We start from the raw sequence: 16374 nt of genomic DNA on the forward strand, positions 1-16374 counted from the left end.
TGTTATGTTGCACAGACTTCTGGACTTTTTTCAACTGTCTGAAAGGGGATTTTTTTTTTTCGCTGCCATCGCCATAGAAAACACGCATTTATGATACAGCCACGAAGGTTACACAAACAAGGCTGCCTTCCTAACTTTACATGATAATGCACGACTGTGGGGCAACTAAGAGCACCAAGTTTACAAAAATACTGCTTGATTGTTCCTAGTATTTTCTTTTAATAAAATTTGCTTTATAATGTACACTGGAATCAGAAAAGCATTCTATTGTTGCGATACTAGAATGTGAAACTTGTCTGATATTAATGATGAGAAAGCTGCACATTATTTCCAAACTATTCGAAAAACATTCGATATATTCAATTGGAATCGCTTCTGGGTACTACCCAATTGGTATGCAATTCGATCTCGAAAAGTACTATTTGCACACCATTAATATATATTGCAATATAACAAAGGTATTTTCATGTTGAATGTGACTTCATTATGAGGTTAAACTGCATTTTCTTATGTTAGGCCCTCCAGTGACAGCCCACCCCATGCATATGAAAAAAGATTGCTGCAAGTTTCAGAAAGTATAGATCATTTATTATTTACATAAAGCAGTGACAGAGTTGTGCCCATTAAGTCTTTCTCCAGGCAAAGTTTAACTTTCCTTTGGCTTCTTCCACTTTCTTGCAATCTTCTCTTCCTTTCGGTACTGACTCCTGAAGAAATATTAGAGGTAGCATTTAGTACACAAATTTTGCACCATGCCCGACAGTATTACTTGAAGTTCAGGGACATCATACTTCCAAGTCACAACTCTCAACTATTTCTTAGTTTCAGTGATGGGGGAATAACCAATGTCACAAGCATTGACAGTACAGTTAAAATAGATACCTGTCATACCTACAATTCAATGATCTTGCACATTTACTCACAGTTTTGACAACAAGGGACACTTTCCTGCTGGACATAATGTTCTCAAGTTTAATTAAGGTACTACAACTTACAAACAGGGCAAAAATCCAAAGCTTACCTCGACTGCCACCTTCTACCAAAGTTCCACACACGTCCAAATGATGGAAGCCACTCTTCTGACGTCTCCGAAAAGTGGTCGAAATTTGCTCCAACACGGTTTGGGTTGAGCTTCTTCCGCTTCTCCACGAACACTAAAGAAAGACACATATAAACACTCTTTTAGACATTTCTCCTCAAATATACCATAGCTGCCCTCTTCAGATCTGCAAGCACAATGAAATTTTTTTCGCACGCCATGTGAAAAAAAATGAAGTCTAGGATAACCTGGTGATGGGCGAGTTGGTACAACTTAACTACAGCGTGATACTGTCGAACCCAGATATATCGAACCTGGACATAGCAAATTATTGTATATAGCCAACAGCTGTAAAATCTCCTTAAAAATGTTTGCGCTAAATTTTAATTTTGTATATCGAATTGCTGATATATCAAACTATTTCGCGATCCCCTTCGAGTTCGATATATTGAGGTTCAATTGTATACAGATGGTAATGGCGCTTCATTTGACTGTTTACTTTCTTTACAAGCAATATAGGTTGCACATGCATAAGTTCGGGCTCTTAATGCTGCAATCATGTGACAAAACTTATACTGTACTTGTGGATAAGAGGAAGTAGCAGGCAACTGTGGTATATCTCATACCTGTTATTAACTAACTTATAACATTACTGGTTTCAACAATATATCGGACACAACAATGATAAGCTGATGCACTGTGAACTTTTGCATGTGCTCTACAGTAAAATAAGTCGCTTAAAATAATGCTCCCGTGCTGCATTATCTGTTTTAACAATTAGATCTGGTTGTGGGGTGTGCTCCAAAAGGAAAAAGAACTTGGAAAAAGAAGGAAAAGACTGCACGTTCCTTTGCTACACCAACCTTCATGCCTCTGCTTTTTTCATGCAACCTGGTCATAACAATTATCGGTTATAACAATGGGATTTTCGTGACACTTGAATATTGCTATAAGAAGTTCAACTGTATGACATCACAGATATCGCTGCATGTTTGGACCATTTTTGTTAAAAAAAAAAGTCTTGAACCTTACTGTGTTAGCAAGTGGTTCCTTTAGAAAGCAATGCTTGTTTATCAATAAAAAATTTATAGAGCAGACATCCAATTTTCCAGACACGGATTTGTGCCATTTTGTAGTGGTTTGCAGGAATTAACCAGCATACGAGCGTGTGCATGATGCTTAGTAAAACTTTTCTCAAAATTTTTGCACTCCTCAGTGGGGGTGCGGGCCTTATATGAGGGTGTGCCTTACACGAGTAAATACTGTATGTGCCACGCACATGCAAGCGAACAAATCAAAGTCGTCGGTCAGTGCTTGTATGAGTCTTACATATTCCCTTTGTCCATGTCTTTTGCAGTGCTTTACCATTTCCAGTGTCACACCAACTGACCCAAGCTTCCATCCTGGCCAACTTATAACCATTACTTTAGAGTTACTACAGCCTTCAAGCAACAACCAATGGCAATGACTGCTGGGAACACATAAATGTAGCTCAAACATCCCTAAAATCAATTACACATATTACTTTTAAAAACATTTTGCCACTGTTTCACGATCACAACTACTGTATAACTAGCTCATGTCACCAACAACATATATCTGGAGTTTGACATACAACACTGCAAAATGCTATTGAACTACTGTTTAAACCTGGCTGCATTTTGGCATTCTCCAGCATTGGGAAATACCAAAAACTGGCAAAAATGTCATCAACGTTCTGAGTATTGGGCATAAGCCCATAAGCCCGCCACTGTGAGAAGAATGGACAATTTGTGAACCAGCGCCTCAGCCAAACTGGCTGACATCAAGATATGCGACTACGACTAAATGAAATGTCAGCACAGCCTGTATAATGCACTTTACACCTGCTTCTACGCACTATTTTCTATGCACGTGTAAATACTACACATGACAGCATGAAAATAAATTAACTCGTGTTTTACGTGCCAAAAACTATGGTCTGATTATGAGGCATGCTGTAGTGGGAGACTCGATTAATTTTTACCACCTAGGGTTCTTTAACACGCACCTAAATCTAAGTACACAGGTGTTTTTGCATTCTGCCCCTATTGGAATGTGGCCACCGCAGCCAGGCTCGAACTCGCAACCTCAAGGACAGCAATGCTAAGCCATAGCACTGCACTGTGCACTGTGCACTGTGCTACCGCATCGGGTAACATGAAAATATTATGACGTGTCTCCATACAATGTTTCTGGAAGTCCTCCATTGTGGGTCCTATGGGCGCCTTGGAAAGCTCTCCAATGCACGGATGCTTGGCCATTGCCTCCTCTTCAGCTTCCTCCTCACTGTCTTCATACAGCCAGGGAGGCTTTGCTCCAGTGTGGATGTTCCCCTTCGTAACTTGCGGTAGGGGTCGCTTTAAAGGTAGAGGAAAAGCAAGAATGTTCAATAGATGCACTTTTGCAGAACACAATACGATGATATAGTAATGCCACATATAATCATACGTTGCTTATAACGACCTGCCACTGCATTATTAACAGGTTTTGCATTATTAACTGTAAGAAAGATAACACGCATATAGTGATGAGATCACAAGCACATACTGAAATATAAACAACAATTTTTTTATTTTTTTTTTGGAAATGCTGTTTACAAGGAATGCAGTGCACATTGAGGAAATACAGTATCCATAAAGTGAGAATAATTGTTTCTCGGGCTTTCCTCTGAGCAGAAAATTGTACCAGGCCACTATGGCAGGGATCTGCTCGCAATTATTTACATAAGCTAGGGTTTGGTAGGGTTTAATTGTGATGGTTTACGTAGGCTGAGGTTACATGGGTAAAAAAAACTTGGAGGATACTTAAGCATCACCACCTTGAAGAGTGGGCACCATAGCGTTATCGGGCGCCATTTGCTATCAATTTTGCATATTTACTTCATTCATAATTAGGATATTCATAACTACTCATGTATGCATTAGTACACACTTCTCTAACAGTCTCTAACACACTTAATTAAGTTAAAGACAACAACCCATTGCTAGGCCTTCCTAGTATCCATACCTAGTCTAATGCCACTAAGACAGACCTCAAACGGCAGCTGGAAAAGTGGTTTGTGTTCGAGTTTCCGCGCAAAAGAATTGTTTTTTCGTATATTCAAATTACAATCTGACGCTATTATATCTGTGGGTTGTAAGTCGTACATTACGAATTTTCTGACGCATCTTACTTTGAGAAATTCAGTTAGTTCAGTAACGCCTATGCACCACGCGAAAGGTCTCTGCGTGCTTCGGGATGCGTTGGTCAAGATGATTTTTCTCTAAGGGACAATGCTGCCGACACCAGTTTTTCTGCGACATGGGGCCCTTTAAGCTATAGCATTAAAATATATTTGCTTTCTACCCAAACTGGAATGTGGCTGCTACACCCGGCGATTGAACAGGAAAACTCGAGCGCAGTAGCAGAATGTCATAGCCGCACAGCCGTTGGGTCGGGTGCATCCCTCAAAGTGACTTACTGAGAAATGAAAAATGTTGGGCTAGTTGTTATGTCTTAGACATAAGGTAAAGTAGCACAAGAAGGCACCACACTGACAGGAGCGGCACTTGGAACACAAAAACGACAGAAAATTAGCACACTATATTGTTTTATACATAGCAGGCAATGCTATGACATCATAGCAAGGTTCGTTACAGCGCAGCGTCGTTGCGATGTAACGAACTTTACTATGAATCCCAACTAACTGGCCCAACTTGCCGTCTTAATGCTATGAAAGATTGAGACTTCTCTCCCTGCTCGCATTTGTAACCAAAAGACTGTTTGTCACATATGAAAGAAAGATATAGACATATGCGTGATGTTTTTGATGCAACATTAAGTGTTGTACATTTATGTCACAAAATATATCAGATTTATTACACAGACGACGTCACAGGTCCGAAGATATTTATCGCCAAATAAGTGGAGTGAAGAGTTTCTGTGACCAGTAGGCACAGCATAACACTAGCGCTCTTGACCAAAACATAGTACAAGTTGCATACTGGAAGCACAAATGTGCACAAATACGTTATTTGACAATGTTACGCCTAAAAATTGTATTTGTATCATATGAAATAGTTATTCTGCAGAAAGCTTTGCAAATGATTAACTGCACTGTGAAATGCATGGTGTGCGTACTTGCTTAGCCTCCACAGCATTGCCTGCTAAGTATAAAATGTAGTATAGTTGGGATGGACTAGACACAATGTACAGCAGCACAAGACCAACCAGAAGAAGCAGCTACTACACAGACAGGAGCATCCACTCCCTGCCTGTAGCCTTCTTGTGCTTTGTCTTCTCACCCTACTGTATGCTTTGTCTGATGCATTAATAATATGGCCCCTGCCCTAGCACCAGCGGTGTCAAAGCAAGAATGATGTCGCAAGACTGACCTGTTCACTCGATGATGAATTCCCATTTACGGATGACCAGCTGCTGCAGCCAGGCTGGGGACCAGCATGTTCGCTAATCACTGAAGAGTACTGTTGTTTGGACATTCAGGATTCACAGCACATCGAGAGCGTAAGCATTTCAACAAAGTATACGAACACTCTAGTGATAATCAAACTCAGGGGAGTTGCATCTCTAGTGCCATTTTGCAGAGAATGTTTTACACTGTTCAACGAATTCCTAAAGAGATCCTAAAGAGATTAAAAAGAAAAGTTCAGTACACTGATTTGCTGGGGTATGATGAGACTAGTATCTGAAACTTTCTAATAACGATTCGAATACAGTCGAACCTCAATATAACGAAGTTGTACTTCAGTGAAAACTTAGTTAAATCATGATTTTCACTATTTCAAGGTTTGAAAGTTTCAGCATTAAGAACAACTTCACAAATTCCCAGTGCATTGCTGGTGGATAGTATCTTGTTAGTAACCGCTTATAAACAAATTGCAAGAAGGTCGGGCCATAGTAGTGCAGTTATGAGCGCCAGCACAAGCTGTGAATATCATGCCGGGAGCAATGCATCGATGGGGCTCATGGCATCCGAGACTTGAGTCTGCTGCACCGCATGGTGCCATAAATCTTGGACACTATGGCTGACCGCGCTTAGCGCCTGCAGTGGGCGCCCGCAAATTAAAAACAAAAGTGTAAAACTTTACAGGTATTCGTCCAGGGCAAAAAGAAAGAAAAGTCACAGTTTTACCAGAAAGCCAGAGCACTGATGATGATAGTAAAGAGACAGCTACATAAGGTAAGGTTCATAGTTTTATCGGTGTCACATGCACTCCGGCAAAAATTAACAGATCTCACTTGATGACCGCAAACTCGCAGTCACAATGTGAGCAAGCGCTTTACATCGTGTCTTGGAAACTTCAGATTATGCAACCACCAACGCTAGACGCATGGAAAGAACAAAATGCATGTGAAGGCAATAACCATTTTTACTCGGTCTTTACACTTGCTGTGGAGAGAGTGTATGCCCGAGAGGAAACGTGTGCATTCCTGCCCCCCCCCCCCTCCCATATGCTTGAACGCATTACCGTGTGTTCACTCCCTCCCCATCCCTCTTGTGCAGAAGGCATCGTCAGGTCTCGCGTTTCTCCGAGCCTTGGGAGTGACATGCTGTGCGCTCTGCTGCCTCTGCAAGTTTTTTACCAATGCAACAAATGGTGCAATGGTGTTTCCTGCTTACTCACACTCGTACCTACCTACCAGCATGCGCGCTGTGACAGCGGTTTCTCCATTCAAACATTTCATGCAGAAAGATGTATGAAATAAATTTTGCCTCGGCCGACAGTTTTATAGTTTTTGCTAGATGAACTAGCTATATGGGCTCCAAGCCCATGCTTGAGTTGACCAAAAACTTTGTTAAGTCGAAACCGTGTCACGAAACTACTTTGTTAAAATCGCAAAAGAAAATACACGGTTTTCAATGCTACTAAGATCAGGAGATGAAAATAGTTTGTTACATTGAGAGAGTTTTAGATTAGGGGACGCAAGCGGCTTGGGTACGCAAGAACTAGAGGCGACAGTACTGCGCGTGCGCAGTATCGTGGCCCCTAGTTATTGCCCACGCAAGCCACTTGTGTTCCCTAATCTAAAACTCTCTTGTATTGCCCTATTCGATTCGGTCTTTGAAGTGTACAGACACTATCATAAATACAAATGCCGTTAAATAGTCTTCAAATCCTTCAAATGACCAGCTGTGCATGACAGCCATAAAATTGGAGCAAAAGTGTGACAAATGTAATCCTGGTGGCCACATTAGGCATAAAACAGAAGAAGTTTACGCTGAGGAGCACGGTACATTCTCAGTGAGCCAGACTTTTCTGCCTGAATTGCTATTATTTGCACTCACAAATGATTCCCAAGTATGTAAATAAACTGCTTACTTGGTCCTAGTGTTCTATTCCTGCTTTGAATAAACAATGCTTCATAATGTGCAATGGGATGACAGAGACTTGCTAATGTTGTGAATATACTGGGATGTGAAGATCATTTAACAAATATTAATGGTGAAAATGGCTGTTTATTGTTTTAAAAGTATTCAACGTTCGATTTGTATTAATCTCTAGCACTATTTGAAAGCTGTTCTTGAAAATTACGATTCACACACACCTACTGAACATGAGCATAAATTTTAGTCAGTTGATCAATGATCAGGATAAAAACAGTGCTAAGGGCGGACCATACAGGAATAATCACGAACAGCAGGCACTATCGGCTAAATTTCTATCGCCAAAGGTGATAAATGTGGCATTCAATATAATGTTTGTCTTAGGTGCAACGATTTTTCCATTTTTTCCAGTTGACTCAATATAATTCAAGTGCTAGTAATATTTTTTAAAGTTAACATTTCTGGTTGGCCTGTTAGATAACGATATGTTTAATGGATTTTAAAGCCACTTAATTCAAACTGTGCTTTTATTTGACTCAATTCTTCATCTTCTAGGGGCCCAGCAATGTGGTGGCCAAAGAGCGGGTAACAAAGGGACACCAATAAAGCATGAATGTTCATAACATGCCTATGTTGATGGGCATATTTCACGAGTGCATGTGAAGGAACTCTTTTCTTACCTCCTATTTTGCAAAGTATAATGTTCATACATGAAATCAGGGCATGCAGGGAAGTGGTGGGAGGTAGAAAGTTATATGGATATATATCTCCTTATAAGAACTCTTTAAGATGTCTTGCACAGATATTAACTCAGGCTTTTGTTTGCACGTCGCCTATAATTCAAACAAAAACTTACGCTCACTAGGATTTCAAACTAACCCAGCTTGACTGTACTTTGTCGGCCAGTATTAACATAGAGGGAACCCCATGTTCAGCTGCTATTGTCAGCTACTTTGGCATACCAATATGGTTTCTTTAAGTTAGTATTTAGGAACGCAATAATAATTTCTTACTTTTCAATGTGCACAAGAGAATACAGATGCAGATACTGCTAATTTTGCTTCAAGGTTTAGGACTTTTGAGTCACAATAGATGTGTGAGAAAAGAATCCTTATAACAGGTACACACGGTACCATAGTTATTTCTTCCCATCCTTTTGTTCTGCTTATTAAGCCAAGCTCGGAGCATATCAATAAAGGCAATTCAAAGAACACGCATACAGAAACGCTACACAATGTGGATACATTTCATCCAGAACGAACCTCGAGGCGTGCTTTCTTCACAATGTCCTCTCTCTGCTTGTTGGCTTTGAGGATGGCAGAAACATTCTAAAGGGAGAAAAAGAAAAAGGATGAGATATGACCAAGTTACTGCTCATTTTACTTCATTTTGCAAAGAGTGCTTGTAGGACATGACAAATCTGTTCACCTATTAATATCAGGGAACTTTCTGTTACTAACAGCATTTTCATGATAATGTACTATCATTGACAAACTAAATGCCAAGAGGACAATTCCAAGATGGACAAATGCAGTGGTTTTGTTGAACAATCTCAGATATGGGCAAAATTCATTTTACTCTACAAAGAATGGTGTATAGCATCTTTAACATATCAAGCATACTGATTAATTATCTAGATCAAGTGAAAATTTTCCAATTTGGTGCCATCGCCCAAGTTTTTCCAGTCAGGTTTTATTTTTTTTCTCCAACATACATAGAAAAAGTGTAGATAAATAATAATACAAAAACAAAATATACTTAAATTCAACTGCAAAGGAGGAGTCACACGATCTCATATTTTCTCTTGATTACATAAGCATTAAATTGCTATATTGGACTGTAAATATGGGATGATGGAAGCATATAGTGTCCTGCGTCTTTGCCAATCAGTTTTGCTCATGATAATATTAAGAGGCATTAAAATTAAAGAAGAAAAAGGTACATAATTTTGAACATCAGCTGGGAGCCAGGCCATTCCAGACACACAGCCGCATGCCAGAGGTAACAAACCAAGTTTTGTGCTATGCCAGAAGGCCTACCAGGTAAGTTTTGTAAATTACACATTCCAATATGAAGGCCCTACTTTCGCATATATGTTAATATAGAATATTTGCCTCATAATGACTGTGTCACCTACAAGCTGAGTGCCCTTAAACAAATCTAAATGGTCACACTCCATGCCTCAGCTTCCCCTGCGCAGTTACTTGCCAACACACACAGTGTGCCAAATCTGAGTGAGCTATTGCTCCAAGAACACTTTTTAAGCCTGTTCCACATGTTGAGATACTATAACACTGTGATTTCCGTAAATGAAGCTTTGCACTGTCGCTTCACACGCACTGATCACGGCAGCTGTGATTTCAGCATTTGCAAGCACCCAGTGGAAGATTTAATTATTCTCAATGCTGACCCGCTTCAGCGAAAACAAAGTGAAACAAATTAGAAACTGTTTTCATACTTGAACTTGTTACACTATTAAACAAAAAAATAAAAATTGGGCAGGCAGGCCACAGCAACATGCCTGGCGATCTGTACTGTTACTGGTTCCTCATGCACACTGCATGTACAATTTCGCAGTGCAGTTCAGCACGCCGAACACAAAAAAATTTCCCATTCGAAGGGGCTGACGACATTTGCCACACCTGCAAATTTGCAAGTACGAAATCACAATATATGAAACAGGCGTCAAGCTAGCAAGTGCACCTAAATAATCAGGCTGCATAATCTAGAATGAGGGGCATGCCAAGTGCAACACTGCTCCCACCTTTTGATCCAGCCTTTCCATTTTCTCAAGGTAGGCCTTTTCTGCAGCATTAATAAGTGGCTCGGCTCTGTAAAAGTGCACGGATTTTTGTGTAATGCGCTGTCCATATTTCTCTATGTGAGCCAAAGAAGAACATACTTCGAAACTGTGGCACTCTTGATGACGTACAGCTTAATGGATGTCTTGCTGATTTTATTCTTCCAAAAGAAAGACTTGCAGGCAGCTTCATGGGCTGGCCTGGAAAGAGAAATTCTGGTTAACTTGACACTGGCTATTCAACACAAACTTTGGCAAGGTCATCTTTTATTCCTGTTGCATGACAAGTATGCTGCAAAAATTTAATCAAAGAAAATTAAGAAGCAAGCGCCAAAGAAGTCTGGTAAGAATGATAGATCTTTCAAGAATGCAGCAAGACAAACTGATTGAACCACACAATTCTCCTATGGACTATCCTGTGCTTCACATTCCACAGTTGGAATACCTACAACAAAATACAAAATTGTACGCTGTCCTGTAACGCTCGTTAGCAAACACTAAACTGTCACAAACGATGCGTTGACGCACCTGCCTTTTGTGACGGGAGAATACAGGAGGTGCTGTTTTGTGGCAAAATTTAAAACGCGAAATATTGGTTTCAGGGTGAAGAATTTCTTCCAATACTTTTGGTGAAGTTATGACAGTGAACTTTCAAGAGGAATGTACTCGCTCAACTCATCAACTAAGACAAGAAGCGCCGGACTTCTGAAGCACATAGGTCACGGGCGCAAGGCATCGATATTAAATTCTGGGGTTTTACATGCCACAACCACGATATGATTTACGAGGCCCACCGTAGGGAAGGGGGGGCTCCGGAATAATTTTTACCACCTGGGGTTCTTTAACGTGCACCCAATGCACGGTACATGGGCGTTTTTGCATTTCTCTCCCATCGAAATGCGGCCGCCGCGGTCGGGATTTGACCACACGTCGAGGGCTTAGCAGCGCAACGACAAAGCCACTACGCCACCACGGCGGGTTGGGTCATAGTGAGCAATAGTTAATTTTCGCACGGCCAAGCGCGCAAATAAAAGCACTCAAGTGAAAAAACACTGATGACGCGAAATGCCCAAGAAACACAAAGCGTATTAGCATGATAGACGTACTTACGTTGCAAGGTGCAAGAGAAAGTTGTAGCTGCGAACGCTCAAAGCATCGTCAACTTTCCTCCCGTGTTTTTCGATCTCCGTGGCGCAAAAGTAGCACCAAACTTTAGCCCCATCTTCCCAAAGCAAATCGTGCACTTCAGGTTTCTTCAAGAGTTGCTTCGCTTCGTTCACCTAGGACAATGATATTTTAGAGTAGAAACCAAAAATCGCATATTAAGACTACCTTATACTTTGGCCACTTACTTTCTTAAGGTACTTTGCCAACACATTTTTGACGATTTCTTGGTGTTTCCTCGAATATACGTGCTTTTTCCCAACGTTATGGCTCACCCTACACAGCTCGCACAGCGTATACTGCATGAAGGATTCTATCGCCGCCATAGCACCATAGAATGATAGCACGCGGCAATTACAGACCATGAGAGGTGGGTTGGGTGCTAAGATATACTTCATGTAGAGCAGAGCATAGCCAGCGAAACCGACAGCACATAAAATATCACAAACTCCCACTCTCATCACGCATTGCAAGGCGACATACTGATGGTGATCTCTAATGTAAACAAACGCGGTTGGTGCGATCACGTGCTTCTCAAGGTGACCAACGTTCGCCAACGCTACTAGTAATAAAAATTATTTAATACAATTCAAACAGCAACTCAAATAGTTAATATCTTAAAGAACGTTATAAAGCAGAAGTTGTAAAGTTATTATTTTACTGCAGTGCTGGAGAACTAAGACTGAACAAAGGAATCATTGGACTGAAACACTGAAACGGCAGACCATAGCGCGGTTTGGGTTTTAGTTGTCAACGCTGGGTAGAAAAGCGCGCGCAAATGCCGCATTGTTGCGGGAAACTAGCATTTACGGTCGACGGCCGACCACCTGTAACTCTGCGATAAAAGTTTAATCTTCTTTAGAAAGAAGTTTCTACGAGGTTTAACACTGCACCATGGATGTCGCTGACCTTCGGACGGGGCCTGTACAAGTCAAGGATGACATTGGTGACCGCTGCCAGAAGTTATTTCAAGATTTTCTCGAAGAGTAAGTTGCTGCGACTGAAATGATGGCCCTTTAAATTGACAAAGGCGTGCTCGCCATCGGTACTCTCCGTCTCCGTGCGTGATCGTGATTGTTTTTCTTCTTCTTTAAACAAAGTGTTTCGGATTGCGGTCGTTAGTAACTAGATTGTTCGTCAAGCTTAATTTTTTTTTTTTACTTTTCGAGCATTTTGTTTTATTTGTGAAATTGTGTAAACATATTGCTCCCAGCAGACATTATATGCGTGCGCATTAATATGCTTAAATCTTCGAAAGATAATCCGCGCAGTAGTTACACGCGGTGCCCTTGCTTGGGATTGTTATCGTGTTTACCACTCGCGCTGCAAGATCGAAAGTGAACTTTTGAAGAAACCGTTATTGGCACATGCCACGCGCGCGTGCTTCTTTGCATTGAGTTTCGTGGAATCCTTTAAGACCAGCTCTGTTAAGATAATGTCCTGATAAGCTGAGCAGCTCTGGGACCCTTATTTAGTTTCCTACGTATTCCTTCATGTTTTATTTCCTACGTATTTAGCTTTCAGTAAGACATATAACTTCAAGACCCCTTCACATTCGTCTGGTAGGGAATATATTTTGTGCATCACGTTAGTTTCTGTATGCATTCATAGGGCACATGTGTTGAGTAATTGTTCTTGTAATACTAGTGATGCAAAAAAAACAAAAAAAAAACATGGAAGTGCATAGGAGGTCTGAAATGAATCGGCAAAGGGGAACTGGTAAACAAGAACACAAAATCGACAAATAACTGAGATGCGGTTAAATACACTCATGCTGGTTCCACAGAAATACTGTTCTGGGTAAATTAAATCAAACAGAAATTCAACTATGCATACAATTGTAGGTGAGGGAAGGGTTATATCAGATTGCTTGAATAGAATAATATGAGCACGAATGCCACATTCTTTGTACATAAAAATGAATATTTGTGAATTATTCTCTAGTACACCTTGGGGAAGATAGTGTATTTCTGTTAGCAAACAAACCACACAATAAATCATGGACATTATTCATGATATGGCATGCAAAGCAAGAAAATGGTGTAATAATTAGTCTTTTGGTTCGTGCCACTTATTTTGTCATCATACTCTTACAGATTGGACTGCTTACTGGGCTGCTTGATATTGTTTGGGCCATGTTGTCTTTCAGTCTTAGCACAGCATTTCAGCCTTAGCATAACTGTGCTTGCGAAACCAGGGTTGTATGCTGCAAATGCATCTGCAAATTTGTGGTACGTAGGTGCAAGAACGAGCGGAATGAACCCAAGTATGTTGAGGAAGCAACGAATCTGGTGAAGCCAGAACGAAATACGCTCGAGGTCAGCTTTGCTGACATTGAGCGCTTCAACCAAAACCTTGCTACTGTCATTCAGGAGGAGTACTATCGGTGAGTTGCCTTGAATACTGGTTTGTTTTACCTTGTTTATTGATGGGGAGACAGTTTACTGTCTAGCTTTGTAAAAAAAGTGCAGGAACCAGCGGTAATAATTATCAATGTAGATGAATAACCAAACACTTCTGAAAAGCAATAGACTTAATTTTTTTAAAGGAATGATAAGAAAAAAACATATTTGTTGCAATGGGAATATTTAGGCAGCGTTTGTTGTTTTATTGCGTAATGACATAGCAAAGAGCCGTAAAGCATTCTGTAGCAGTATGGGTGACAATACATACAAGCCAATTTGTTGTGTGTTGTGTCCAGCGGCACGAGCGCCAGTGTGAAAGACAACTGCCATCCTTCTCTCCCATAGCCTCCACAGTGGGAGGGGGCTGTGAAAGAAGAAGGGAGCTGTCCTTCCCAAAGCTCTCGCATGGCAGCACATGTGCCTCAAAGAGTTGTATTTGTCGCTATCAAAGTGCTATATTGGTTGGCACTCGACAACAAATGTGCCCCACAAGTTGGTGGCTCGAGAGTACCATCAGCACCTTTGTGTCAGTGGTGAATGTCTGGCCATGACAAAAACAAGTGAAATAGTCAAGGAAAGCTATTAGCTTTAAGTACATTCTTGAGTGCCGCTACAGAGCTGCTGTTAGTACCACCCAAAAGAGTGATAGCTTTAGCTTAATTGTCGTGGTTGTGTTCACTTTGGGTGAGCTACAGAAGTGCACAGAGCAGCACATTTTGCAAGAGCATTCTGGCAGGCGTGCTCATTTTACTTTATGGTGCTTCTATTAAACATAATGTTTTTCTGCCTACTATCTTTTTGGGTTCAAATTATTTGACTGTACATTGTAAACTGCATGAGCAACTTGGTATGTGTCGAGGAAACTATCATGGCACTGAAGTAGAGAGCTCATATTGCGCTCTTAAGAAAGTTCAGGACCTAATCCAAGGACATTGGGAATTTTATCGTAAATTCCTTTGTGATATTGGTGCTATACTAGCCACTTAAAGGGGCGAGAAAGAGCCCTTTTGTTCTTGGTTTGTAATACAAATGCACATACGAATAACTGTCATCTCAAATAGCATTGTTGAGGGCTTGCTTTCCAAGCTCGTACAACTTACTTATTACACACTTAGTCCTTAAAAGTTCAGAAAGTTTTGTGGCGAAGCTGGTGTGAAACAAACTTGACTGAGCAGCTTGAACAGCATAGTATGAGTAGTGCAGCTGAATGCAAATGGATGGAATGGCACAAGCATAGCAGTGCCACTTCACATTTACTTTCATCCTTGTTTCATTGTGCTAGTTGTATAATATCAAAACACCAGCTACTCTGGGACTCCACATTTAGGAAACTTGCCTTGCACTTTCTTATTTTGCAGTGTATACCCCTACCTGTGCCGTGCTCTGCGCAACTTTGTCAGAGACCATGCCGAAGTGAATGTAGAGAAGGAATACTATGTCAGCTTTGTGGATGTGGCCACGAGGCACAAGTAAGTGCATTGCTTCCAAATCGGAAAAGGTTTAAAATTTTGGTTTTTTTGAAGAAGCAAAGGGCTATTATTTAAGTATGTTAATACACACGGTCATCCACTCTTGGGGGCAACGCCTGATTGGTATTGCCTGCTTTGGTGGCTCTGTGGCTATGGTATTTTGCTGCTGAGCATGAGGTCATGGGTTCGACTCGCGGCTGCTGGGATGTACGCAAAGATACCAGTGGTGGTCCAGCTGCACCATTTTTGCCATTTTGCTACAATTGGACTTGCCTGCTCCTGGCTGCACCCACTCAAGTGCCATTTGCACCAACTGAGCAAAAGTGCGGTATTTTTATTCTTTCACGGCAATGCAATGTTTCCATAGGGTTATGCAACTGCAATCAACGACCGATTTTCCAGACGCTTGATTTTTCGGACATGCCCGATAATTCGGGCGCCTTCGTGGCACCGCCATGTACCCGTAGATTCAATGTATAAGAACGTCTAAAATTTTGGGCTTAAAATCTCTTTGCCATCAGATTTTCTCGACTTTTTGCCATGATCGCAGGTTCAAAACAGCATTGATCGGAGCTTCCACTGCTGCATTTTTCCATTTTGATTATCTTGCCGCCTCGAACAAGCACTCTCACACGCATATCTTCTGGCAGCCATAGCCACCACCACGGCAATGCTAGGCCTAACTATTTCAACGTTCGCTGCTGTTGGCAATGGCGCTGACTGCGCCTGTGTAATCTATGCTAATAGCTTTGAAGCTCGGAAAGCATGACGCATTGCTTAGTGCCGGTTCCCAAAAGTCAGCTTCGCCTCAATATAGCAGTGCAACATGGTGAAGCATACACGAAGTATTGCGGTGAAACATATTGAAAGTGGGAAGAGGCAATTGTCATGAGACACAGTATGTATTTCTTAATTATACGTGCGTGCACCCTCCAGCTCCTGTCACAGTACGAGCACTGAAACGCCTAATAATTGTAGTGGTAGGTCTTGAGAGCTATTGCGGATGTGCCTGTGGCAATTTGAGCCCTTCGGGGCTGTAAAAGGTCGTGTTTTGAAAGTAAGTCGGGTATCGGCGACAAAAGTTACGGTTTTATGCCGGATTGACTGGTACATATTCACAGAGGCTACACGACACACAGGAAGCCTACAGA

General features: G+C 41.2%; 3 protein-coding genes across 3 annotated transcripts in view; 2 read left to right on the forward strand and 1 right to left on the reverse strand.

The window, feature by feature from the left end:
- The window catches only part of synr (sayonara), a 40360-nt gene extending 37219 nt beyond the window's left edge, over positions 1-3141 (forward strand). Inside the window, exon 14 of the mRNA XM_065432183.1 lies at positions 2397-3141. The gene's annotated coding sequence lies outside the window, so the exon portion shown is untranslated. The remainder of the gene's footprint in view (positions 1-2396) is intronic.
- On the reverse strand, positions 567-11856 carry LOC135902189 (centrosomal AT-AC splicing factor-like). The gene is made up of 9 exons (XM_065432159.1): positions 11538-11856; positions 11296-11465; positions 10288-10386; positions 10150-10216; positions 8648-8713; positions 5434-5523; positions 3246-3417; positions 1022-1154; positions 567-707 (listed from the first exon to the last, which is right to left on the reverse strand). The coding sequence occupies exons 1-9, from the start codon at positions 11808-11810 to the stop codon at positions 647-649; spliced, it is 1131 nt and encodes a 376-aa protein (XP_065288231.1). The 5' UTR covers positions 11811-11856; the 3' UTR covers positions 567-646.
- A 242-nt stretch (positions 11857-12098) lies between these two features.
- Positions 12099-16374, forward strand: part of Mcm6 (minichromosome maintenance 6) — a 33100-nt gene continuing 28824 nt past the window's right edge. The window contains exons 1-3 of the mRNA XM_065432160.1: positions 12099-12335; positions 13589-13735; positions 15113-15223. Coding sequence (XP_065288232.1) covers positions 12244-12335; positions 13589-13735; positions 15113-15223 — 350 coding nt within the window. The 5' untranslated portion in view covers positions 12099-12243. The remainder of the gene's footprint in view (positions 12336-13588; positions 13736-15112; positions 15224-16374) is intronic.

Source organism: Dermacentor albipictus, chromosome 4, assembly GCF_038994185.2.
Source record: "Dermacentor albipictus isolate Rhodes 1998 colony chromosome 4, USDA_Dalb.pri_finalv2, whole genome shotgun sequence".
Taxonomy (NCBI): Eukaryota; Metazoa; Arthropoda; class Arachnida; order Ixodida; family Ixodidae; genus Dermacentor; species Dermacentor albipictus.